At 36.2% G+C, this 27,971-nt stretch overlaps 1 protein-coding gene across 3 annotated transcripts in view; it reads left to right on the plus strand.

The window, feature by feature from the left end:
- FAM169A (family with sequence similarity 169 member A) overlaps nucleotides 1-27,971 on the plus strand; it is a 79,124-nt gene that overhangs the window by 17,399 nt on the left and 33,754 nt on the right. For 2 of the 3 annotated variants that reach the window (XM_051992182.1, XM_051992192.1), the window contains exons 2-4: nucleotides 23,716-23,850; nucleotides 26,697-26,796; nucleotides 27,242-27,327. In XM_051992182.1, coding sequence (XP_051848142.1) covers nucleotides 23,719-23,850; nucleotides 26,697-26,796; nucleotides 27,242-27,327 — 318 coding nt within the window. In that variant the 5' untranslated portion in view covers nucleotides 23,716-23,718. Of the gene's footprint in view, nucleotides 1-482; nucleotides 724-23,715; nucleotides 23,851-26,696; nucleotides 26,797-27,241; nucleotides 27,328-27,971 lie in introns of those variants that run through there. The other variant, XM_051992174.1, reaches the window with a different exon arrangement.

Genomic DNA, 27,971 nt, shown 5'->3' on the forward strand with positions numbered 1-27,971 from the left:
GCTGTGTGACTCTGGAAAAGTCACTGTTTCCTCACCTATAAGATGAACTGGAGAAGGAAATGGAAAACCATTCCAGTATCTTTTGTCAAGAAAACCCCAAATAGGTGTATAGTGAATCAGACACTGAGAAATGATTTCCTCTTCCTCTCCTTCAACTTGGGGAGTTTTTAAATTTCATTTTTTTGTGCTTTTCAAAACTTTTTCTCCCTTTATTATCCATCTTCTCTTTCTTTTCTACTACACCTTCATTCTCTGATCACCCTGAAATGATCTTTGTCTTCTTCATGGGATCAAATCTTCCAAAATAATCCATTTTGAGTTCTCCCCTCTAGATACTTTGTAGCACTGCGCTGTCAGGCTTGCTCCTTGGATCACCCTTTTCCATTGTACCATAGGATTAGAATGTAGTACATTATTGTAGGTATCATGGAATTTGGTGCTCTGTGATAGGGCCCCTCCCCCACCAGTCCCTTATTACCCAGCCCACCTAAGATCTATATTCCATTCTTGTTGCTCTTTTTTTTATATAGTTGCCTGGAAATCTCCTTTCAATATCTGTTCTCCAACTCCAGCTGTCTGTGTTGCAAGGAGTTTCAACTTTCTACTTTCCCCTTGCCCCTGAACAAATAGACTTTTAAAGCCCTAAATCTCCCAGGCCTTATCTGGTGTAGGTTCTCATTTCTCTTCACCTGTAGGACAATGGAATCGGCTCCTACCTCCAAAGTAAGGCTTTAGTTCCTTTTCTCCCCTTTTAAATTCTTACCCTTCTCCCTTCCCTCCCCAACTTCACTTCTCTTTCTGAGAACACAGAGTTCACCTTCCCCTCATTGCTAGTTTTTGATTTGACCTTCACAAATCATCTTCCTACTCCTCTACTTTTCCCACATTGTCATGTAGAATGTAGTCTGACAAAAGAAGTTTTCACCTGTCGACAAGATGTTCTTTCTATAATGTCCCCTATCTGCCTCTTCACTATTACCTTTACCAAATTTCTACCTTCACTCCTGTCACAGGTAGAAAAAAGTCTCTCACTGGTTGGTCTCTGTCACTCTATTGTAGTCATTGCCTGCTGAATTTGTTACTCCTGCATTTCTGGTGGTGGTGGTAGCTGAGAGGCAAAACAATCTCTTCAGTTCTGGTTTTCATTTTAAAAATGTTTTAGACTCATCCTTTATTATTGAATGTCCATCTTTTGTCCTTTGTGGTTAAGCTCAGATTTGAAGGACAGGTCTTGAGCTACTTTACTCTTTGAAAAACATTATGGAATAAACCTTTTTCTACTGGGTGCAAAATGTTAATTGAATATCTTTTTCTTTGCCTTAGAAGGTCTCTAAATGGCTTACAGAACTTATTGTTTCTGAATTGAATTGTTAAATTTAGCCACTATGTGACTTGAATTTGTAGTCTTGGTTTGTTATTTGTTTTTTCTCTGGAAAATTTCACTTTCTATATTTGAAGGTTCTAGGCAGTTTCCTTGTATTACTTACTTCATTATAATAAGGTATTTTTTGTCCTGTTCTCTTAGTTGATCTGTGTCTTTAGATTGCAACCTCTGCTCATCCTGTATGTTTTGTTTGCATAATGAGCATATTTTCTTTTATTGTTACTTTTTTGCTTTTCTTCTAGGTTGTCCTTCAGTTTTGTGTATTTGTCTTTCCATACTATCATTCGATTATTCATTTTTTTGAATCTTACTGCTGCAGATTCAAAATTTTCTATTAAATAATATTCTATTAAAAGTAGTGATTTTTGCTATCAAGGATATATGTTGGTAGATCTGCTTTTATCTTCATATCTCTTTTAAGCCACTCAGGAATAGCATTGTTCTCTATTCTTCTCAAATTCCAGAATTCTCTGTCTCATCAAGTGTTGGATCATTTCCCTTTATTAGGCATTATTTATTAATAGATGCTTGAATTTGTTTACTAGATTTGGAGTCCATATTTCTTTCTGTTATTCTTTTTTTCTATTGGTCTTTGAGTTTTCTTCTTTCTGAGATTTTAGTCTCCCCCCTCCACTTATTTTCATCACTCACTTCCTAACTGGATACTATGTATGTATGCAGCCTTGATGAAGTGCTGCATAGTCCTCACATACATAGTATCCTGTCTTGGTGACCTGTCCCATTCCCTCTGTTCTTCTGTTCTCTGATCTCTAACCAACAATTCAGAGTCTTGCAGCTTTGGTGTTTCTGAGTTGTTGCCCCTGACAAGCTTTTGATCCTGAAAAGCTGTCGTGGAACTAGCTTTTAAGGCTGGAGTAAACTTCCATGGCCTGAAGCCAGTGTCTCCATAGCATTGGAGAAAGGAAGGGAAACTGATTTGAAACAGTAGGTTTTAACCTATGGCTATGTCGTTTCCTTGGGTTTGCTAATGCAGCCTTACTGCTTCTCATTGAGGTAAGTGAGGGATGCTGAGTGAACTCAGGGTCAGTGAACATAGGTTCTTGGGTTTTTGGTTTGTTTTTATAGGTCTCCTAGATTAGAGAGTCAGATGAAGATCCTTTATGTTTGGTGTATAATTTCTGTGTTTTGTTTAGTTTTGTTTTTTGCTAAAGCAATTGGGGTTAAGTGACTTGCCCAGGGTCACACAACTTGGAAGTGTTAAGGGTCTGAGGTCACATTTGAACTCGGTCCTCCTGACTTCAGGGCTGGTGTTCTAATCACTGCACCACCACCTGCCCCTATAGTCTCTATTTTTGATAGGTTGTAGAGATCCAGAGGAAATGTCTCATCCTATATCTTGTTGCTTATGTAACCTGGTGGATCAGAAGTTAAAAATAGTTTAGTCATTTTTCTTTTGTACAAATGCAGATTTTTATCCAAAACTATTGGGGCTCCCCATAATCCCTCCACTAAGTGTTCCTCTATTCTTTTTTTGTTTTTCTTTGCTAATTTCTGAGTTGAGGTAGAACCCCTATTGTTTTTTGTTTTTTTTTTTTTTAATTTTTATTTAATAATTACTTTATATTGACAGAATCCATGCCAGGGTAATTTTTTTACAACATTATCCCTTGCACTCGTTTCTGTTCCGATTTTTCCCCTCCTCCAACATATATAGGACTGCGAACCCCTATTGTTTTAATAGACTTTTTTATTAGTGAGTTGGAGTATTGAAATGTATGCCCTTTTGCAACTTGTTAAATTATCCCCTCTATTTGAAAAAAATCTTTTAGTTATGCCACTTGAGTAGTTTAAATGTATATCATACTGTTTTGTTTTGTTTTTTGCTTGGTTTATTTGCTGATTTCTGTTGGATTTATGTTTTGATATATTGTGGGGGAAAATAGCCTTATTTCCCACAAAAAGCAGACTTTACTTTAGGTAGAAGGAAAAAAGAATTTTTCTAGGCAGGGCTATGTTTTGCAGTATTTAGATTTATAGATCCAATATTGAAAACAAATCAGTCCCATGTGCCTCTTTATCATTTGACATCCTAGATGTCATCCAATTGAGGCAGTTATTTTTCTCTCCAGGATTTTAATCTTCGAGGAGGAACACTCAAGGTGATATTTGGAGCATTCGTGAATGGAGTTACTAGTTACCTTGTTATATTCTTATTATATACCTTATCACCTTTCCTCTAGGCTTTAGGAGAAACTTCTTGGCAAATGAAGTTGACAGTGAAGCTGGGATTTATTGCCGCATAGGTGGATTCATTTGATGATTAAGAATCACTATGAAAGCTGATGGGGAGCTGAATAAATAGGATCTAAGCTGGGAGTGGGAGGAAAGAAAAATAGATAATTGGTCCTGAAAAGGGCAGCCTCAGACATTTAACTAGCTGTGTGATCCTGGACAAGTCATTTAGCCCACTTTCCTCATCTATAAAATGAGTTGGAGAATGGCAAACCACTTCAGTATTTCTTGTCAAGAAAACCCCAAATGGGGTTATGAAGGGTCAGGCATGACCAAAACTACTGATGATGGATCAGAAGATAGTCAGTAGACAGATGGCTGAGGAATTACTTTACAGCTATCTGCATTTATTTGAGTTAATACAGACTTTGTGCAAAATACTCATTGGTGAAATTTATCTTCTTTACCTTGTCTTGAGCTAGGCCTCCTGCAGTAATATAGTTAAGCATTAATTTTCTTTGCATTTTAGTTAAGGATTTGGTTTTTGCACAACAAAACCCCATAATTTTGTGTTTACAAACAATACATTTACTGTTTAAACTATTTAATTTTAAAAATGGTCCTAAAGTTATCTAAGACTGCTAAATATGCACACAATTCCTCCTGACTTTAGAGTGAGAGAGAAAGCATCGTAGAATCAGAAATACTGTATATATTTTAAAAGTCTGGGTATCCTTGGAGCTAGGAGAAAGAGATAATTTTAGATTAATTATATAACGTTGAAAAGCCCTGGGTAAAAAGGAAGGATGGAGTTTCATGGGGTGTTGGGTTTAGTCATTTTGATTTGGATTTTCTGAGCTGTTGTAAGCTGCTTCCAAGTGATTACATAAATAATATGCAGTAATCTAGGTCAGGCAGTAGTTGCTGACGTCTTCATTTTAAAGGGTGTTATTTTCATTTCGATAATATGCAAGCAAAGAATAAATGCAGGGCTATCCAGGTATAAAGTGCATTTTTCTAATTATTATGCATATTTTCTCTTATGATGTCTGTTATACTGGACACTGATTGCAACACTCATGCCAGTGTGACTACAGTAGAGTTATTTTGATTCTGTATGTCCTACTAATTGTTATCATAGTTATGAAATTGATTGATCAGGGGTTCACATATCTTGTAATGAAATCTTTAGATGGTCTAAACCAAATTCTGTGTATTTGTTCATCCCAGTAGAATATAAACTCCTTGTGGGCAGCACTTTTTTTTATATTTTTAGTGCCTTGTGCCCAGTAGCCATTTGTTAAAATACTCTAGTGGATGGTGACTAGCTTACAAAGTAGAAATTCCACATTTAATAGTTATTGTGAAGCTTTATCAATCAGAGCCTCATTCTTTTTCATCAATACATGGGAATAAAAATATCTGTAGTGCTTAGGATTGCTGTGAGGAATAAATAAGGAACAAATGAAATCGTATGCAAAAGGCTTTGTAAGTTTTAAAGCACAATTGTATATACATATAAATGTCAGTGATCAGAGCAGCTAGGTAACACTATGATAGGATGTTGGGCTTGGAGATAGGAAAAATTCAAATCCTGCCTCAGATACTTAATAACTGTATGATCCTGGCCAAATCATTCAACGGTTTTCTTCTTCTTTAGCAATCTATAAAATGGGGATAATTAGAGTACTACCTCTCAGGGGTGTTGTGAGGAGCAAATGAGATAATATTTGTAAAGTGCTTGGCAAAGTGCCTGATACATATAAAGTATCTTCCCTTCCTCCCCCCTTAATACTTTAAAATGTTTTAGGAGATCTAGGATAGTCAAAAGCTATTAACTCCCTCTGACTTGTAACAGAAGAGAAACTGGGTGATTGGGAACTATTTTATTTTATGGTTTTTATTTTTTGTAGCTTGTCTCAGCAGTGTTGTCCATTTATGAACTGTGGTCCTGGGGCCAGCATATTTGATATTAGGGGCCATGGAGAAGGATATCTTTGTACCCTACAGACTTCAACTTCTTAAGCTTCTCAAGAAACCTAAGGGCATTCGTAGGTTGAATTGAATGGATTGAATTCTTTTATGTGACCAAGAGTCACAATATTATGTTTCAATCCTAGGCATCACTTTTTAGGAAAAACAAATTAGACTTTGTCTAAAAGATAGGGACTGGAATGGTAAAAGGACTAAAGAGTATTTTGTGATGAGGTATTCAGCCTGAATAAAAGACTTAGTGTAAATAGACAAAATGACTATCTTTTGAAGGGCTGTCTAGTATCTTTTCCTTGGGAGTAGAATCCTTTGAAGTCCAGCTACTTCTCTAATACTAGAATTTATTAGAGCCACTTAGAACCTTGACAGCTGGTTATCAAATTTTAATTGTGAGAATTTATACTTCAAAAATTTCTTTAAGTGTTATAAATCAGGTCTCAGTTATTGTTCTCAGTTATTGTTTTGTTGATTGTTTAGGCTTAAGAAAAATGCTAATGATGCAGATTATATTAAAAGGGTACCATAAGTATTTTTTTTTCTTCTGGAGAGGCAGTTGTTAAACATTTGCTAGCTTAATGCTACTTATGGCAGTGCTTCCTATATTTAAGTGAAATTTATTTGCAAAATGTCATTTGATACATATAAATTTTTTTAATAAACTCTGATAGAATGTCATTTATGTATATTAATGGCTTAAGTACCCTTAAATGTTTGCTACGTGCCTTCTGGATAAGTGTTACTTACTGTCCTAATAAAAATAATAAACTCAAAACAACCTTATTATATAGTATAGTTTAATAGTACGAACAGTAGATTTGGTGATAGAATATTCAGCTTACGGCCTGACTCCAAGTCTTTTTCAGTTGTTCAAGGGAACATTTCAACACTTGCTCACTTTTTGCTCATTTTTATAATTCTCCTGTCTATTCTCTTATATGATCTCTTGTAAAGGAAGTATATATCGATTATAAACTATTATTTTATTTCATAAAGATTTCAGTATTCTTTGTTTTAGTGCCTTTGTATCATTTTTCATTCTCTTTCTTATAAGAATTTAAAGTTAGAAAGCACTTCAAAGATGGTCATTTTAGCTCAGCTTGAGGTGCAGTAAGATTGTTCTCTGTTAAAACCTCAACAAATGGCCTTTGTCTTGGGCATGGTTTTCTGAAGACTTCTAGAGAAGGGCAACCCACTCCTTCCTCCCCCTTCTAGCTAGCCCCTTCCACTTAGTTATTTATTTGTTTCTTTACTTATTTTTCCCCTTCCACTTTTGAACAGTTCCCACTTGTTAGGAATTTTTTCTTTACATGTGTCACCCTGTGCTACTCACCTATTATTCCTCGTTATGCCTGTAGACCAAGAAGAATAACTTATTTTTTTTAATCCCACAACTCTTCAGCTTCCTCAGAGCATCTGCAGTGCCCTCACTTCTCTTCCCTAGGTTGAAAATCCTTAGTTGTGGCATTGACCCACACTTAACATCATATGTCAAGATAAGGTTGAAATGGATGTGTGATTTAGACATAAAGATATTATAAGCAAATTAGAAGAATATAGGGTAGTTTACCTCTCAGATCTGTGGAGAAGGAAGGAATTTATGACCAAAGAAGAATCAAAATTCATTATTGAACAACAAATAGATAATTTTGGCCATATTAAGTTAAAAAGTTTTTGTGCCAACAAAACTAATGCAGATAAGATTAGAAGGGAAGCGATAAAAGGGAAAAAACATTTTTACATTTAAGGGTTCTGGTAAAGGCCTCATTTCTATCCAACTGACAAATGGTCAAAGGATATGAACAATTTTCACCATTACTAGTCATATGAAAAAGTGCTCTAAATCACTATTGATCAGAGAAATGCAAATTAAGATAACTCTGACATAACATTACACAGTTCTCAGATTGGCTAAACTGACAGGAAAAGATAATGATGAATATAGAAGAGGATGTGGGAAAACTGCGGCAATAATACATTGTTGGTGGAGTTGTGAACGGATCCAACCATTCTGGGAAGCAATTTGGAACTATGCTCAAAAAGTTATCAAACTGTGCATACCCTTTGATCCAGCAGTGTTTCTACTGGGCTTATATCCCAAAGAGATCTTAAAGGAGGGAAAGGGACTCATATGTGCAAAAATGTTTGTGGTGGCCCTTTTTGTGGTAGTAAGGAATTGGAAACTGAGTGGATATCCATCATTTGGTTAGTGGCTGAACAAGTTATGGTATATGAATGATATGGAATATTATTGTTCTATAAGAAATAACCAGCAGAATGATTTCAGAGAGGCTTGGAGAGACTTACATGAACTGATGCTAAGTGAAATGAGCAGAACCAGGAAATTTTTGTACTTACCAACAAGATTATATGATGATCAATTCTGAAGGACATGGTTCTTTCAACAATGATTCAGATCAGTTCCAATGATCCTGTGATGAAGAGAGCCCACCTAGAGAGAGAACTGTGGGAACTGAGTGTGGTTCACAACATAAAAATGTTGTAAACATAACATTTTCACCCTTTCTGTTGTTTGCTTACATTTTGTTTTTTTCCTCTTCTTGATCTGATTTTTCTTGTGCAGCAAGATAATTGTATAAATATTATATAAACTGTATAAATACATTGGATTTAATATATTTTAACATATTTAATATGTATTGGATTACCTGCCATCTAGGGGAGGGGATGGGGGGGAAGGAGGGGAAAATTTGAATACAAGATTTTGCAAGAGTCAATGTTGAAAAATTACCATACATATGTTTTATTTATATATATAATTTTTAAAAAAGAAAAAGAAAATTCTTAGTTCTTTGAATCAACTTTCCTGCATGGAATGTTTTCTAGTTCTTTTATCATTCTGATCATCCTCTTTTAGATGTGTTTCAGTTTGTGTTTCCTAGAACTTGACCCTTTAAAACTAAATGCAGGCCTGATTGGATTAAGGCTGAATATAGTGGAATTTCTGATGATGCCTATGGTAATGCAGACCAGAATTAGCTTTTTGCCTGTCATGTCAAATTGTCTTTGAGCTTGCAGTTCACTGAAACCTTGATCTTTTTCATAGGAATTGTCTTGGTTGTTGTTTAACTGACTTTTCGTGGACCATGGCATATCAATACAGTCCCCAGATTCTTCTTGGTAAAGATGCTAAAGAGGTTTACTATTTTCTTCTCTAATAAGTTAAAGTAAACAGATTAAGTGACATGTCCATGATAACAAAACTAGGAGGTGTCTGAAACCAAACTGGAATTCAGATCTTCCTGATTCTAACTTTGGTGCTCTTTCCATTAAGCTACCTAATTACCTTCATCTTTAAGCATGCATATGCTAAATGTAAGATTTTAAAGATGAGGAAACTGAAGCAAAGTAAAGAGCATAGGGTCACATAGCTTAATGAGTTTCTGAGGCCAGATTTCAACTCAGGCTTCCTGACTTGGTGTTTTATACATTGAGTCAACCTGCTAATTTGAAAATTGTTGGATTATATATTTTTCAGTCTATTTGTAGAGTGTTTCAATCCATTGGAATTGGCAATTTAAGAAATCATTGATAAATCAAAAGAAGATAGTTTCTGTTCAGTGATGAGATTTGAAGCAGAAGTGGAAAAGCAAATTTCCGCTCAGCGCTCTGATCTGTTTGGAAAAATAGAAACCCCAGTCATGACTTTAATTTAGAACCATGGCCATCCCTCAATCACTTGGTGGCTTTATATACTAAGTCCTCGGTAATTTTGAAGAAGAAATGAAGTAGAACAAACTATGCAAGGACATAGTTAAAAACCATTAGTGTCATCTATTGTCGTAATGATTATATGTTATTCTTGAATGAGATACACTCATATCTTAATGTTATTTTAATCTTGTAATTTTGTCTAAAAGGATTTCTTTCATAATTAATAAACCTGTCTTATCTTCTACCCATGAACAGGGAATATCCTCTCATTTTGTTAATAAAATCTTAAATAGTTTCATGGCAGATATTCTGCCCTTTTTTTCCCTCTGAATGCTTTGCCTGCCCCTCCTTCTCCTGTGAAATGTGTTATTTATCTATCCTAAGTTGCCACAAAATGCTGCTGATGTATATTCTAAGTGGGTGTGAAAAATTATTTAAAAAAACACATCTATACCTTGGAAAACTGATGCTACAATCAGAAGTCTTTTTTAGTTTTCTAATACATTTCTTTGCTTTCGATTTAGCTTTCTAACTCCTAACTTTGACCCACCATCACTGGGCTTCTGCTGACAAGTTTTTTGTTCATTTGTGATTCCATTTGCAGCTTTCATGACAAAGATACTGGAGTGCTTAGCCATTACTTTCTCTAGTTTTATGTGTAAGGAAACTAAAGCAAATAGAGTTAAGAGACTTTCTCAGGATCACTCTGCTAGTAAGTGTCTGAGGATGTATTTGAACCAAGGAAGATTAGTCATCCTAACTTCAGGTCCAGAACTCTGCACTATAGCAACACCTAGCTATCTATCTTTAGTCCAAAAGCATTGGACCTCTGTGGACAGGTTCTCCTCTTCCTAGGAGATCTTGTTCCTGTCAGTAGAGAGAATTCCCTGATATCTGCTATAGAAATTTGAAAAATATTAAGACATGGGGGTGGGGGTGGGGGGGTGGAGATGGTATTTCAAGTTCCAGTTTGTAAATTAAAGAGAGTATGTGTATTTTCTTGTTTTTCTGGTTTGATGAAATATTAACTTCATCAGAGGAGAAAAACATTTTATAGATTCTTCATCTGTAAAGTGAGTTGGAGAAGGAAATGGTAAACCTCTCCAGTATCTTTGCAAAAAAAAAAAAACAAAAAAAACCAAATGGAGTCAGGAAGAGTTGGACTGAACTAAAATGACTGAGGGCAGAAACTCTTAGAGCTTACTTGACTTTGAAATCACATGGACAGGAGTTGTGGCCCTTGACACAGCCAGAGGTAAAAGAAAGCCTGCAGAAAAAAAGAATAATCTGGAAAGGAAAGTCCCTCTCATAAATTGTAGCCTGCTAAATTCATATGTAATCTTACCCTTTGAATTGGTAAGGCTTTTAAAAATTATTTCTTCTCTCCTCATCTTAGCCCCATGAGGGTTAAAGACAACATTATACTTACTGCCTTTTCAACTCTAGGACAAATTTGATTGTTATTTGGGGGAATTGCTGTCTCTTTTTAAAGGATCAGTTTTAAATTGATAAGAGTCCTGCCCTTATTGATAGTAACAGAAAACCACTCTCCAAATCCTTGTTCCTTGTTGGAGCCAGATGGAGTGGGATTTTCCTATATGTTAAATATGATGCCTCTCATCATTGAATGAGGTCAGTGGGGTGACAATCAATGAATATAGTATTAGGAACCTCTTGCTACACCTGACTTCAGAAGGTCAAGTATTAGTCTTAAACCCTACTACTTTTCTTTTTCAATTTCATGACATCACTAAAGGTAGAGTTCAGTAGAGAAATAGTAATAAACTAAATGAAACTTGGAATAACTAAAATAGATCTCTAATGTGTATTTGGCCGTGACTCTTGTCATTTAATACAATAAATTTAAACGGTACACTTTTTCTTTTACCTTTTCTTAAATAGCTTTTTATTGACAGAACATATGCATGGGTAAATTTTCAATATTGACTCTTGCAAAAACTTCTGTTTCAACTTTTCCCATCCTTCCCTTCACCCTTTCCGCTAGATGACAGGTAGTCCCATATGTGTTAAATATGTTAAAGCATATGTTAAAAACAATATACATATACATATTTATACAGTTGTCTTACTACAAAAGAAAAATCAGATTTATAAAGAAGGTAAAAATAACGTGGGAAGAAAAACAAAAATGCATCTGGAGAGCAATTTGGAACTATGCTCAAAAAGTTATCAAACTGTACATACCCTTTGATCCAGCAGTGTTACTAGTAGGCTTATATCCCAAAGAGATTTTAAAGAAGAGAAAAAGACCTGTATGTGCAAGAATGTTTGTGGCAGCCCTCTTTATAGTGGCCAGAAACTGGAAACTGAGTGGATGCCCCTCAATTGGAGAATGGCTGAATAAACTGTGGTATATGAATATTATGGAATATTATTGTTCAGTAAGAAATGACCAACAGGATGATTTCAGAAAGGCCTGGAGAGACTTGCATGAATTGATGCTGAGTGAAATGAGCAGGACCAGGAGATCATTATATACTTCAACAACAATACTATATGATGATCAATCCTGATGAACCTTGCCATCTTCAGCAATGAGATGAACCAAATCAGTTCCAATAGAGCAGTAATGAATTGAACCAGCTACACCCAGCAAAAGAACTCTGGGAGATGACTAAGAACCATTACATACAATTCCCAGTCCCTATACTTTTGTCCATCTGCATTTTTGATTTCCTTCACAGGCTAATTGTACACTATTTCAGAGTCCAATTCTTTTTGTACAGCAAAATAACTGTTTGGACATGTATATTTATTTTGCATTTAATTTATACTTTACCATATTTAACATGTATTGGTCAACCTGCCATCTGGGGGAAGGGGTTGGGGGGAAGTAGGAGAAAAATTGGAACAAAAGGGTTGGCAATTGTCAATGCTGTAAAATTACCCATGCATATAATTTGTAAATAAAAAGCTATAATAAAAAAAAAAATGCAAGCAAACAGTAACAGAAAGAAATACATTTTCTTTTAAAAAAAAAATCTTTTTCTAACTAGTATGGCAGAAATTAAGCATTGACCCACAATTAACACTGTATACCAAGATAAGGTCAAAATGGGTTCATGATCTAGACATAAAGAATGAAATTATTAAATAAATTAGAAGAACATAGGATAATTTACCTCTCAGATATGTGGAGGAAGAAGGAGTTTGTGACCAAAGGAGAACTAGAGGTCATTATGGATCACAAAATAGATGATTTTGATTATATTAAGTTAAAAAGGTTTTGTACAAACAAAACTAATGCAGACAAGATTAGAAGGGAAGCAATAAACTGGGAAAAAAAATTTTACATTCAAAGGTTCTAATAAAGGCCTCATTCCAAATTATATAGAGAACTGATTCAAATTTATAAGAAATCAAGCCATTCTCCAATTGATAAATGGTCAAAGGATATGAACAGACAATTTTCAGATGAAGAAATTTAAATTATTTCTAGTCATATGAAAAGGTGCTCCAAATCATTTTTGATCAGAGAAATGCAAATTAAGACAATTCTGAGAAAACATTACTTACCTCTCAGATTGGCTAAGATGACAAGAAAAGATAATAACAAATATTGCAGGGGATGTGGGAAAATGAGGACGCTGGTACATTGTTGGTGGAATTGTGAACGAATCCAACCATTCTAGAGAGCAGTTTGAAACTATGCTCAAAAAGTTATAAAACTGTACATACCCTTTGATCCAGCAATGTTACTACTGGCCTTATATCTCAAAGAGATCTTAAAGGGAAAGGAATCCGCATGTGCAAAAATATTTGTGACAGCCCTTTTTGTACTGGCAAGAAACTGGAAACTGAATGGATGCCCATCAATTGGAGAATGGCTGAATAAATTGTGGTAAATGAATGTTATGGAATATTATTGTTCTATAAGAAATGACCAATAGGATGATTTCAGAGGGGCCTGGAGAGACTTACATAAATCGATGCCTATGAGCAGAACCAGGAGATCATTATACACAGCAATGACAAAAGACTATAGGATGATCAATTCTGATGGATGTGACTCTCTTCAACAATGAGATGATTCAAACAAGTTCCAATTATTTAGTAATGAAGAGAGTCATCTATACTCAGGAGAGAACTATGGGAAATGAGTATGAACCACAACATAGCATTTCCACTCTTTCTGTTATTGTTTGCTTGCATTTTTGTTTTCCTTCTCAGATTTTTTTTCTTTCTTTCTAGATCCGATTTTTCTCGTGCAGCAAGATAACTGTATTAATATATATACACATATATTGGATTTAACATATTTAACACGTATTGAACTTGCCATCTAGGGGAGGCAGTGGGGGGAAGAGAGGGGAAAAGTTGGAACAGCAAGGTTTTTTTAAGGTAATTTGAAAAATTACCCATACATATATTTTGTAAATAAAAAACTATAATAATAACACAAATAAAATAAAAAAATATTTTCTATATCTCATTTTCCAATGTGTCCCTACCTCTTTCTTCCTCCCCAAATCCTTTTTTAAAAGCAAAGAAGGGGTTTGGAAAAAGCAGTTCTGCAAAACTAAGTCATCAAGAGTTTTTTTCCAACTGTAGGAATCCCATCACTCCAGCAAGAGGAAGGAAGTGTATTTTTTCATTTGACCATTTCCAGACCATATTATTATCCATTTTCAATCGTGTCCTACTTCCTTTTGATCCCATTTGTTTTTGTTTTTGTTTTGTTTGGTTTGGTTTTGTTGGCAAAGATATTGGAATGATTTGCCATTTCCTTCTCCAGCCCATTTTACAGATGAGAAATTGAAGTAACAGAGTTAAGTAACTTGTCCTGGGATCACACAGTGTCTGACTAGTAATTGTCTGAGGTCAAATTTGAACTCGAGATGAGTCATCATCTCCTGATGATGATGTCAGTCCTGGAATTCTATCCAGTGCACAGAGTAGCTACACTCTTTCTTTCAGTCTTATCTGCTCCCTTAGCAATCTTCCTTAGAGCTTATACTCTACCCTTGGGACACTGGACTTTGACGTGGTATTTTTATTTTATTTTGCTTAGAACCTGATCTCCATACCACTTTTCAACCCATCCCTATATCATGCCTTCTCCCCAATTCCCTTTTTTACCTCTTCCTTCTCCTTTGTCTTTTGTTTTCCTCCATTAGAAAACAATCTTTTTTAAGGCTAGGAATGTCTTATTTTCAAGCAAATCACAATACAGATTTATTTATCTATTTGGCTGGACTTATTATCATTTAAATTCTTTTTCCCCATCCATTTATGTAGTTGCAGTCACTGCCTGTGTTATATATTGTTTTCCTGCATATGCTTAATTCATTCTGCATTGGTTTATGTCTTTTACTGTCTTCTCTTCATTTTTATTTACTGTTATGCAATAATTACCCTTACATTCATTTCTCACTAGTTGCTCAACTATTCCCCAATGAATGATACATCTATTTTGTTATCAGTTGGTATTGTTAAAAAATATTTTGGTGTATAAGAGACATTTCTATCTTTGACATCTCAAGAGGTTTTAATTTCCATCTCCTTGTTTACCTTCTGTAGTGCATATAACCAAGAAAAGAATTAATTTATTTTTCTTACTGTGTTTTCTTAGGAAAATGGATGAAAGTAAAAGATTGATTTGTATGTAAAGTATATACTAAAGCTAGTAAGCATCTTAACAGTCTTATGTAAGAGGTCTTGCATTGCATTTTTACCAGATTCAGATTTGTTTTAATGAGTTTTCCACTTGCTTAAAAATTAATTTGGACATTCTTTTACACTTCACTGGTCATTCCACATAAATACTTTTGATGAGTTAATTTGCCTAGGGCTACAGTGAGCTATTGTCATTCAGTATGAATTTAGTTGGGCCAGTTGGTTTATCTCAAACGTACAAAAAACAATACATGACAAACATTTGACCTGACAGATTTGCAGTCATGCAACACAGAAGCTTAAATATATAAAAGAAAGCAGAATGAGCAATGAGTTTTATGGTAACATATATTTGCTCTACAAATTATCTACCTTCCTCTCTTCCCTATTTTTCCCTTAAGTGAAGGTATTAAATGTCTGCTTGCTTAGCCGGCATCTTTAACTGATACCTCATTTACCTTTTAGCTCTTTAGATTGGGGGCATAATAATTCAGCCCCCTTCCCATTCCTGTTCCCATTTCTGGCAAATTAAATAGCAATAATGGATTGAAGTGGCTGCTTTGTTTTTGTTGTTTTGGTTAATAAGGCAAGGTGAGTTTGATTCAAAGATGATCTATATTTTTAAAAGGGATAACTATTTCACTGGTTCCTACATTTTAGCTTAGAATGTAGATTGCACTGGGTAGAGAGCTTCAATAAGCTCTTAAGATAATTACAAAATAATTTAGGACTTAAGGAAACAGATTTTTTTGTCTCTTTCTCCCCTCCTTGAACTTTATCCCTTTTTTTGTTTTTTGGGGAAAAAATGAGTAGGAGATAGCACTCACACTTTCCATAATAATAACAACAATATACAACTAGTACTTATCTATCTTGTCTATTTAGCAGGCTATAGCACTTTAAGGTTTGCAATACACTGTATATATGTTATCTCATTTGTTTTAGAGGTAGTACACTTTTGTGGCCTCATATTAAAAATCAGTCTAGCTGGGTCTATTAATTAAATTAAATTTTGCCTTATTTTCAGGAATGCTTACACGTATCCATTTTTAAGGTTACTGTTAAGATCTTGTAGATTGTCCTATGTTGTGATATGGGAGCCACCTGACAGTGGTTGCTGGATATCTAACCCAGACCTGTATAATGGATCTCTTCATGTGAGAAGATGATGATATAAGGAGACTGAGAGGCAGTTGCGTTGTCTGACTGGCAGTTGCATTGTCTGATCTCTCTCCTCTTCCTTCTGCTTCCAATTTATTTCATTCCCAATCCACAAGGAACATCTGTGAAGGCTGCTTTGTAACTCCTTCAAGTTTATGATTCATAGCTGTGGAGGCCCTCAGAGAATTGACCTGCCCCTTCACTTAGACATGGTCCTTAATAATTCCCATTTTTTGTTTTATAGAAACATGATTATTTTTCCTCCCAGCATAGTCAGTAAGTTTATGCATTAGCTGTTATCTAAATCCACCTGCTAAGGTATCTGAGTCCTCATGCTAGAGACTATAAATAGCACTATAGCGGGTGTTGAATCTTGTGAGATGTCATGGAGGCAAACTTTCAAACGGAGAAAAGGACTATAGTCAGAACAGGCATTTGTCTCTCATCAGTTTGATGGCTCAGCCCTTTGATGTGTTGGTCCCTTTAATTACCCTGACTAATAAAGTCTTACCCAGTCTCTTCCCCCTTTTCTTCCCCGAGGATTATGGAAGAAATTCTCTTGGGAGGATCCTACTCATGAACAGTGTTGAGCACTGCTGCTTCTTTATTTCTTATGCTTCTTGTAATTCTTGTGTCCCTGTTCGGGTACCATATGTTGTGATACAGGAGCCACCTGCCAGTGGCTGCTGGACCTGTTGAATGGATCTCTTTGTGTGAGAGGATGATGATGATACAAGGAGAGTAAGAGCCAGTTACCGTTGTCCAACCTCACCTCTTCCCTCTGCATCTAATTTATTTCCTTCCCAATCTACAAGGAACATCTTCCAAGGCTGCTTTATAACTCCTTCAAGTGGTGTGATTCACAACTACCTGGGAGAATTGATCTGTCCCTTCCCTTAGGCATGGTCCTTAGGCAAGGACCTTAGGCATGGTCCTTAGTCCCAAATTATAGGGGTTATTGTTTTTTTCCTTTTTTTTAAATAAGGGGTTAAGTTTTAAGCAGCCTAAATCTGCCTCAAGACTTTTGGGCCACCCTATAGAAAAGTGGTCTTTTAAAAATGGATTTCCTTGTTTTCACTGAGCTAGCAATTCTCCATTTTTAAAATATCTCTTTCCTTTACTTGAACAACATTGCCTGTTTTCTTTGGTGGTAATATATTCAGACTCTATTGCAGAGTGTTCCATTGGGCTGTCCACATTGTTCTGCTTGCCAAAAAGACTTATTTTATGGAGCACTCACACAAGGCAAGCACTGATATAGTGGTGATTAAAGGATATTCTATGGTCTGTCTTAAGAACTTTTGGAATTGATTGTGTGTCATGGGAGACACTGGCACAGGACTACCTAACATCGTGAGCCCTCATCAGAGAAGGTGATATGCTTTATAAACAAATCAAAATTGAAGTAGCTCAGAAGAAAGGCAAGAAGCACAGATTTAGAGAATCCACTCTAAAAATTCACTTGGACTATTTATGCCTGACCTGTGGTAGAACATTCTGAGCTCAAATTGATCTGATCAGCTACAGATGGCCTCATTGTAACTTGACTCTAACATAGCTATGTCATTTTGGTACTCCAGTGACAACCACCAATTCAGCCTAGAGTCCTGTTTTAGGTTCCTAGAATTCTGCTCATTTAACTTTCATTCCCTATTTATAGGACTGGGCTGTGTAAACAAAAACAAAAAGCCCCTATCTTTTAGGCACTTACTATCTTTTCATAAATAAGTCTAAATCCTAATCATTCTTTAAATGGCCTGAAATAGATCCCCTGCCCTGGTTTATTTAGCTTTTTGTTTAGGTTTTGCTGCTTTAGAATGAATTTAAATTTAATTAGCAACTTAAATCATTGATTGATATTTTGGAGATGGCAATTGAGCTGTGTTTTGTTGTTTTTATTTAGCCTTTAGTGTTTATCTCAGTCCTAAATTTAAGGAAAGACTTTAATTTAGAAAGGCTTGGGTCATCTACTGCTTTACTTTCTGGAATTGAGTGAGGCTGTGCAGCTTTGCCTCACTTAAACCCAATTCATAGAAGTCATGAAATTATCTTCTTAATATTGTTGAGGTGTGAGAATTGAGCAATGGGATCCCCTTCGCTGGTGGCATATTTTGCAAACGCCCAATAAATATAGGCATGAAGTTTGTGGCAAAGAATGGACTAATTTATGCTAAGAAAACAGTAAGCTAAGAAGACAGCTTTCTTAGTAGGTAAACTCCTGATTAGGAATTTAGCAAAGGTGGGTTATATCAGGTTAGTCTTGGCCTGGATCTGGGGAGCAGTTTGAGCCACTCTATAGAGGATGTTGACTATGCCCCAGGCTGATTTCCAATTGAATGAGATTACTTATCTGGGAGTTGTCTGGGCTGGGTGTGCCTCTCCAGAAGGGTTTGAGAGTCAGGAGCATCCTTCTCTCCAAAAGGGACACAATTTGCATCAGTCCCTCCTCCCCCGCCTGCCAGTTTAAAGGGGGCATAATTTACATCATTTTCATTGGTCCTTTTTGAGAAGGAAGGAAGAGCAACTGCAAATCAGTCTAGTACTAGATAATGAGGAAGGACTGATTTCTGTGGGGATGTTAGTGGGGCTGGTATTCAAGTTCATGCTCAAAAAAAAAATAAAGATTCTTAGATGAAGAAGGAGACTATTCTAGGTAGGGCAGATCAGTAAAAGCATGAAGGTTGGGCAAAGATTGCTAGGTCTAGAAATCAGGTGGTTTGATTGGAACATAATGAGTGAAAGGTAGTGATGATAAAGAGGGCTGGTCAGGTAAGTTTGAATCTAATTGTGGAGGACTTGAAATTTCAGCCTGAGGAATTTCATGGAATTTCTATGACTGTCACAGGCAATATGGAGTTACTGAAGATTTTTGAGTTGAGAAGTGATAGAGTCATATTTGTGCCTTAGGAAGGAAGATATACTGACAAGGGGAATGATTAGAAGGAAGCAGAAAGAACAGTCAGGAGAGTGTTATGTAGTCCAGATATGAGAAGAATATGGTCCAGTCTGGAGTGATTGGGAGCCATGAGTTAGAGCTAGTGTGAAGATAAAATCGAGAAGACTTGATAACTAGATATATAGGATAAAGGAAGAATCAAGAACAAACTATGATTTTTGAGGTTGTAGTTCTGGGTGATTCCAAATGTGGCAATAATAATTATAAAGAGTGGTTAAGTTTTACAAAGTGCTTTGCAAATATCTCATTTGATCCTCATAAGAGCCCTGTGAGGTACATGCAGGTAAGCCCCATTTTACTAATGTAAGACTGAGGCAGCGATTAAGTTACTTGCCAAAAGAGTCACATAGCTAGTAATATGCATCTAAATTCATATTTAAAACTAGATTTGAGTTTTAGATCTTCCTGAATCTAGTCTAGTCACAGTGTTAGGTAACACTTTACCCATGTTAAAAATGGTATCCTTGGAAGAAGTGTTTTGGGGTTAGATAATGAGTTGGGAGGGAAGGGTAATGAAGTCTTGCTTTGGTCATACTGAGTTTGAATCTAACAGTTGGTAATGTGGAACTTGCATTCAGGAGTTAGCTCTAGAATCAGATTTATGTATAGATAGAAATATATATACATATAGAAATCCTGGGAGATGTTTCTCACTGAGGGAGAGAAGAGAGTTCAGAGGTTCAAGAACCCCACACATGCTAAGAGGGCAGAAGCTGGATAATGCTTCCACAAGAGAATACTAAGAAGGAAGAGTTAGTGTGCCTTGGAAGCCTAAGGGAGAGATGGTCTCCAGAAAGAAGGGATGGTTAACAGTATCAAAAACTACAAAGAATTAAAGGAAGATGGGGAATGTGATGAGATCATTGAATCTAGCTGTTAGATTGTTGATAACTTGGCAAAAGAGCAATCTGGGAATGCTGAGATTGGGCTAAATTAAGTTAACAAGGATCAGGGTGGGTTGGGGGAGATGGGGATTGTTGCTGTTTGTTCTTCTTTCTCAAAGAGGACCCTGATGTCAGAGAGGTGGTGCTTTGACATTTAAGGGATTTAAGGGAGGGAAGGCTGTGCAAGGCCTCCTGCCTCACTTTCCCCTCTAGAGCCATCTGGGTCCAGTGGCCAGATATAGATCTGGACTACTGGAGATGGCCCTGAATGCAAATGGGACACCTTGACCTTTTTAAGCTAAGGTCTTCAACAAGTCTCAGTTTGACTAAGATCAAAATAGAAGCTGTGAATGTAGGTGAATGTGAAAAGAGAAGATAGACTTCTAGTTTGAGAGGATGACAGGTCTAGTGAAGTTACCTTGAAAGGCATTAGGGAAGGCACTCTAAAAAAGGAATGAGGATCCTGAAGTTCCTGAAGGAGACAAGAGGGGACAGAATTGAGAGGAAGCTCAGTGATAGCTTTTTTTTGCTCTGTCACCTTAATTTTCTTAATAATTGCATTTCTCCTGAGTGGAGAAGAGAGTGACAGTGGGGTTCTGCAGAGGACAGAAGTTTGGGGCAGAGGAAAAAGCATTGTGCAAGCAGGAGAACTCAATTGTGACAAGATAATATGAATTTGTAGTGTGTAGAGAGCCTTGTTTACATGACTTTAGCAGCAACACATCTATGATAGGAGCAAACATCTAGATAAGGATGATAATAGGATTTTTAAAATTTTTCAATAGTATTTTACTTTTCCAAATGTCGAGGCATGAGAGATACACTAATAGCAATGGAGTCCCCAGACCCGTATTGCAGGTTTTCATGAAAGAATTCACAGTCCTGATCTGCAGGCAGAGTTTTGGCAAAAAGTGGGTCTGTTACACTGAGAAATAACTTCCTCAAAGGGCTAGTTCCAAAGAGGAATTTAGCAAAGGTAGGTTTTTGGCAAAGATGGGTTTACACTGAGAAACAACTTCCCAGCAGGCCAAATCCCAACAGGAAATTATCAAAGGTTTGGAGCAATTAGAGACTAATTTTCAATTCAGTAAAGGGTGATGATCAGAACAAAGTGATTATCAGATCATTTGGAGGTGGGCGATTCCCATGGGAAACCAGGTAGCTTTCCCAAGGGAGACTCAGGTGGGTGGGGAAACATTTCCAGGAATTTTCCCAGGTGGCCTACACTCCACAAAGATCAGGGGGACATTTTCAGCATTTGCTTTTATAAGATTTTGATTTCCACTTTTTTCTCCCTCCCTTTTCCCCTCCCCAAGACAACAATCAGCATGATATTGGTTATACATGTACAGTCATAGTAAACACATTTCCAAATAAGTCATGTTGTAAAAAAAGAATCGGAACAAAAGGGCAACATCTTGAAAGAGAAAAAAACAAAAGTGAAAATAGACTATCAACTTTTTATTAGTATTTAAAACCCTTCAAACCGTTTTAAATTTGCATTCATATTCCATAGTTCCTTCTGATTTTCTGATAGTATTTTTTATCATGAGTCTTTTGAAATTGTTATAAATCATTGTATTACTTAGAAAAATTTAAGTATCAAAGTTGATCACACAGTGTTTCTGTGTACAATAATCTCCTGATTCTGCTCACTTCACTGCATCACTTCATATAAGTCTGTGGGTCAGAAAAAAAGACTGGAGAGATCTCTAGAAGCATAGCAAAGTTTATTATACCTTCTCGCGAGAATCAGGCATCCCACCCATCGAGCAGCTGGGAGTCTTTCCCTTTGCTTTGCTCTGAGTTTCTCCACTTCAGGCCCATTTACCTTGGGAAGTAAGGAGAAGCCCTGGACTCTGGTGGGCTGCCTAAATCATGGCAGGGCGCCACCCGCTCGCACCCCAAATGTTCACCTACTCACCACAAGTAGTGTAATCCCGGACGAGCCCCCATAACTTTGGGTCAGAAACCATTTAATAAAAAAGACTGGAGAGATCTCTAGAAGCAAAGCAAAGTTTATTATATGTTCTCGCAAGAATGGGGCATCCCACCCATCGAGCAGACAATTGAAGGGAGGAAGCACCTTAGGGGGCAGGGTCAAAGCTTTTAATCCCTAATGCAAATTCCCCTCCCACCACTGACCCTTATCCTTATTGGCTGAGGATCTTACATTCTAAATGGGGGGACTACCCAAGAAATTGAACTTGACCAAGAAGTACATAGTTGCCCATATTTGGTTGAAATAGGGAGGATAACAAAAGAAGGGGACTTAAGTATGCCCTTAAGGGGATAGCAGGGAGGCTTTAAGTATGCCCTTAGGAGAATAGGAGAATAGGAGAATACAGTGGAGACACTGTAAGTATGCCCTTGACTTAATGCTTAAAGTCCTTCAGGCCTACTCAAACTTTGAAATAGATGAAGCCTTACTCGATTTTCACAACTGTCTTGAAAGATCTCACCTTATCTTGTTCAAGTCTTACCAGGTTTTTCTGAAATGTGCCTGATCATCACTTTTTATAGAACAATAGTATTCCATTACATTTATATATTCATCTTTCCAGCCATTTCCCAATTTATGGACATCCCCTCAATTTCTTATTCTTTGGCACCATAAAAAGAGCTTTTACAAATGTTTTTGTACTTGTCTCTTTAGGATATAGCCTTCCCAGTGATATTGGTGGATCAAAGGGTGTGCACAGTTTTATAGTCTTTTGGGGTATAGTCCCAAATTGTTGTCCCAGAATGGTTGGATCAGTCATATGTTGCTTTAGTAATAATAATAGCATCTGTGTCTGTGGATGTATGTGTGAGAGAGAAACACTTTAAGGTTTGTGAAACTCAAACATAATTTATTTATATCTTAACACTGGGAAGTAGTGCAATTGTCATCACCCATTTTACAGATGAAGATATTTAGGCTGAGGGGTTACACTTTCCAATATGTGTGTGCAGTTGGTTTCAGCCTTCTATCTATTTCCTCACCCTGAATGCAGGAAGCTAGGGGATTTTAAAATGTAAAAAAGTAAAGTGCATTACTTGCTTGGGGTCATAACCAGGACCTCAAAATGAGAGGGGAGGAGGAAAAGTCTTGTGGAGAATTACAGCCAGTAGATCAATTTAGTTGGAATGTAGAATTTCTGCCTGAAGGGGAGTATTGTGAAATCAATCCAGAAAAATTGGTTTGAGAAAGGTTTGAAGAATTTAAAATGCTAATAGAAGAGTGGGTAATCTGGAATAGAGGAAATTGGGAGTCTCTTCTCTTTCTTTGGGAAGTTCTTTTTTTTTCCTAGGGCAACTCTATATACCTCATTTCTTTGGAGTACTTTGAACTGCTGCTTTTTTCATAAAGTACTGCTCTTATCCTCTTAAGGAAGAGTTTCTTCACCCTTAATTATCAATCTCTGGAGGTTCTTATCTGTCCAACCTTCTTTGAGTCATATATACTACAGTAGAAATTAAAATTGTAAATTAATGCCCAAGTTGATCTAGATCTTAGAATCATGGCTCATGGTAAGTACTTAATAAATGTTTATTGATTGATTAAGCTACATGACCAGTTTGAAAGGGTTTTTCTAAATACCCTGAGTTTTTATCACAGACATTCTCGTTTCTTATTGATTTTATTTTATTTATACCTTTTGTTTTTACATCACATTTCTTTCACTTCCTTAATCAATGAACTTGCTACATTGCTTGCTACAAAGAAATTCTTCACTTTAAAAAAAAGTTGCAACAAAAAATGTGCTATTTACCTCCTTTCTTCCTGCTTACAATTTGTAGTTGATAATATAGTGTTTTTACAAATTTTAATCTGTTTATTTTCTCTTTTTAAGGGGATGGCATTTCCTGTGGATATTCTGAATAACTGTAGTCATGAAGAATTAGAAAGTTCTGCAGAAGATTACTTGTTAGATCTCAGGTGTGGGGACCCAGAGAATCCTGAACAGTTTCCTCTTCTCAGTAATCTGGTAAGATGATCTCGTTATGATTTATATTTAATCTAGTTTTGAGGACTGGGAACCAAATGATGGAATTAGGGTTCCAGGTGGTCAGGGAATTAAATGATGAGGTTAGTGGCAGGTTTGGAGTTCATGGAAACAAACGAAGAGGTTTGGCTCCCCTAAATCCCCTTTAGGATTGGCAAAGGTAGGAAGTTTTGGGGAACTTCTGGTGGTGCAGAGGTCCTTTGTAAAGGAATTTATGAACTCGAAAAGCTAGACTGATAAAAAGAAGTTTATTATAGGTATTGGGAAGTCAGTCTTTGCTATGATGAATAGAAAGCTGAATTCCTTAGTGGTAAGGTCCCAACAGGGGAGTAAAGTTTCTAGTAGAGAAATACTGAGAGAGATATAAAGTCTCATTAGGGAAATAGGTGAGGGAGATAAAGAGAGGTTAACAGTGAAAGAGAATATTCCAGTGGGCAGAGTTTTCTGATATGCCACGGATGACGTATTAGCTCCTCTGCAAGGAGTAAATTTAAAATTGGTTCTTTTGTAATAGAAGCCTTTGGTTACAAGCCGAGGAGACCAGTAGGTGGAGTTTGAGCTGGACTCAGAACAGACAATCTTGGAAATGAATGGGTGTTCTCTTCATTTCATTAGGATTGGTATCTCCAGCTCCAAAGTCAACCAGCCTATAACAGAATGAAGGTATTTGTTTTCCCGCAAGGTCTTTTGCAGAGGAAGGATTCAAAGAGAATTTGTCCTTCAAAGACTTTTAGAGTTTTGGGGCTCCCTTCATCAAAACCATGTTGGGAATCTTTGATACTTTAACTAGAATTTGATGTGATGTTTTAGGCATTTGTGAATTATTAGACTGATTTTAAAAAGAAAACAAATTTGAATTTGAGATGTTGGGGAGAATTTTTTTAAAAATAGCTTACTTAGCTCATTAGAACAACAGAGCAAAATAGTATGTGACATTGTATGATAAGGGCTGCAGTAGACTAAGTCCTGGGCCTACATTTAGAAAGACTCATCTTTCTGAGTTCAAGTCCAGTCTCAGATACTGTGTGATAAAAGGCAAATCACTCCTGTTTGTTTGTTTGTAAAATGAGCAAGAGAAAGAAATGGTAAACCACTCCAGTATCTTTGCCAAGAGAATGTCAAATGAGGTCATAAAAACTCAGACACTATTGGAAAAAAAAATAACTAAATTGAATGTGCTAGGCATAATAACAATGTGTGATAAAATAGGAGGTAAAAAACCAAAAATTGGTTATTCTACTGCCATATTGGGTTAAGTCCCTGCTAGCCATGAGTGTACTGAGGAATAAAACATGCACACATGATATACTAGATATATTCAGGAAAGTAATTCTAGCCAAATGATATGTTTGGAGTTTAGTACCAAGTGTTGAGATTGATGTAGTTACCAAACAGGTAAAGAATTAATTCACAATGAATTGGCAAAAATAGTTTTATTTAGGAGAAAAGGTGGTAGATAAAATGAAGAGAAACAATAGATACCTGGAATGGTAAATACTCTGAGTTGGGAGAGTTTACAATTAGAAGGGAAAGAAGTTTTAACAATTAACAATAGGAAAGACAAATTCTGTAGCGGAACTTATAATTAATCAGAAGAAAGGGAATACCCCCATAAAAATGGATTATGCCCTTGACTGACAAGCAAAGAATTAGCTAACTCTAAGAGGGAGAAAGACATTATGAGGCACAGTGGGGAGAAAGAGAGTAAAGACACCATGTGGCATGGGGGAGGGATGAAGGAAGACAACACAAGACTATAACCCAAAAAGGATTCAGTAAAGATGGTGTGAGCCGTGGACAGATTTATAGAGGAAATTTAATTTCATGGGTTTGACATAACTTGGATTTCTGGCTGGACACAAAGGGTAGACATAGAAGATTAAACTGATCTTCCCTTCCCTGCTTACTTTAGGGAGTAATTTTATCCATACTAAAGACTCTCTCTGCCAGTCAGTCTCATCTTGTTAAATTAAATTTAATGTGCTTTATGAACATTTCCCCCCATTGCTTTCTTAAGACAGTCAACAAAATAATAAATCAAGCCTTGACTTGTAGTTTGCTGATTTCTGAAAATCTAAGAGTTAGCTCTTGGGAACCAATTCACGCTAACTACAGTACACACCTGCTTCTATGAAAATATGATGGACAGAACCCTCAAAAAGTAGAATTGTTCCTGAGGAAAGTACCTGGGAAGTTGATATAGTGTAGGGCAGCATGGTAGGCAAATATTTAAATTAGAATAGGTTGAAGGAGCTGGGGATGTTTCATTTTAGAGGATAATAATGAATGAGAGTGAAAATGATGTAATTTGTGTCCCTTTTAACCTTTGGAGGGGGCCTTGAAACTGTGTCCCCTTTAATCTGTGGGGGAAGGGTGATTCAGGATCTCAAGCTCTCCCCTGGGAGATTTTGTACTTTTTTCAAAGATCTTGTATAATTAAAATGAATGGGAGAAAAATTTTGTTAAAATTGAGTAGATGGCCTCTTTGTAGTAATAGCATTTTATATACTGTTTTAAAGTTTACAAAGCACTTTACTAATATTGAGTGATTTAATCCTGCTTGAGAAGTAGTTGCTATTATAATCCTCATTTTACAAATGAGAGAGCTGAGGCAGATAGCAGTCAAGTGATTTGTCCATGGTTATCCAATTAGTGTCTGAGGCAGGATTTGAACTCGGGCCCCCAGGTTTTCTTCTTTATGTATTGTGCTACCTATCTATGTGCCCGATCAAAATAAAATGTTCACAGATATAGTAAACATAGTTAGTATTGTGCCTCTTTGTATGCATTTGTTGCATTTTACTCTTACCTATTCTCATTTCTTTCAGATTCCAATCAGCCTGTCAACTGTTGGCTTTATTCCTCTTTATGGTGGTGATCAGACCCACAAAATTCTTGCTCTTTTTGCACCAGAGGACTCACTCACAGGTATATTTATTATTATAATTTTTTAAATGAATGAATGGATTTTCTTCCAAACTTTTAGAAACATTTAAAACTAGTTACATATACATCTGTAACAGTATATTTCTAACTATTAATATAGAGAAATCCTTACTTGCCTCATAATTGCACTTTTGGTTACTTCCTTATTTATTATTCAGTGTGTGAAATTGTTTCCTTAAGTGAGCAGAACTGGCCAAAATGACTTTGTTTTACCAAGTATTAGAATGAACCAATTTGATGATATAGACCAAACTTCCAAAGAAAATATTTACAGAATTGTAGTTTGTGGTTTGATTTTGGATTTCTTTAATAGTTTTATAGACAAAGTTAGAAAGCCCTAATACTAAATAGCAACTATAAGTACATAATGCCTTGGATTTAGTTACTAATATTTTTTATTTTATTTTTTTATCTGATTCCTTTGAAGCTGTGGCTCTCTACCTTGCTGATCAGTGGTGGGCTATTGATGATATTGTGAAAACATCAGTCCCTTCTAGAGAAGGGCTTCAGAAGGTAATAAGATTGAAATGTTCTAGTTATTTTGCTATGTTAAGACCTTTCCCCCAATATAGTGTTTTAATGTAGACTGATTATCTTCAGTGGCTTTGCTCTGCTTAATCAGATTAGAATCATGGGAGATCTTTACTTTAAAAAAGACAGCCTCTTGGAAACTTAAATCTGTTATGCCTCACTATTCTTCTGGGCCTAAGTACAGTATGTTCACCCCTTCTTTGTGACTGCCTGTCAAATATCTGAAAATAACTATCATGTGTCATCCCATTCCCCATTTCTATTCCCCCTCTCCTTCCTATCCTTTCCTCCCCACCAAAGGCATGATACTGAGGTTCTTCATTATTTTGGGATCTCTCCTTCTAGTTGCTCTGTTCTTATTAAATGTCCATTCTATGTGACATTCCATCTCCTGCCTTCTTTCCATTGTTTTTTAAAAGTTAATTTTATTTTCAGTTAATAGGTATATATTTTCCTCCCCATACTAACCATTATGAATTAAAGGAAAAGGGAAAAACTTTATCACAAATTGACCTAGTGATTCAAAATAGATTCCAACCATTTTGTTGTTGTATTAGAGATAGCAAGGAGATACAATGGATAGAATGCTTGATCTGGAATCAGGAAGACTCATGAGTCTTCCTGAA

The sequence above is a fragment of the Antechinus flavipes genome, chromosome 1 (genome assembly GCF_016432865.1).
Source record: "Antechinus flavipes isolate AdamAnt ecotype Samford, QLD, Australia chromosome 1, AdamAnt_v2, whole genome shotgun sequence".
Lineage (NCBI taxonomy): Eukaryota > Metazoa > Chordata > Mammalia > Dasyuromorphia > Dasyuridae > Antechinus > Antechinus flavipes.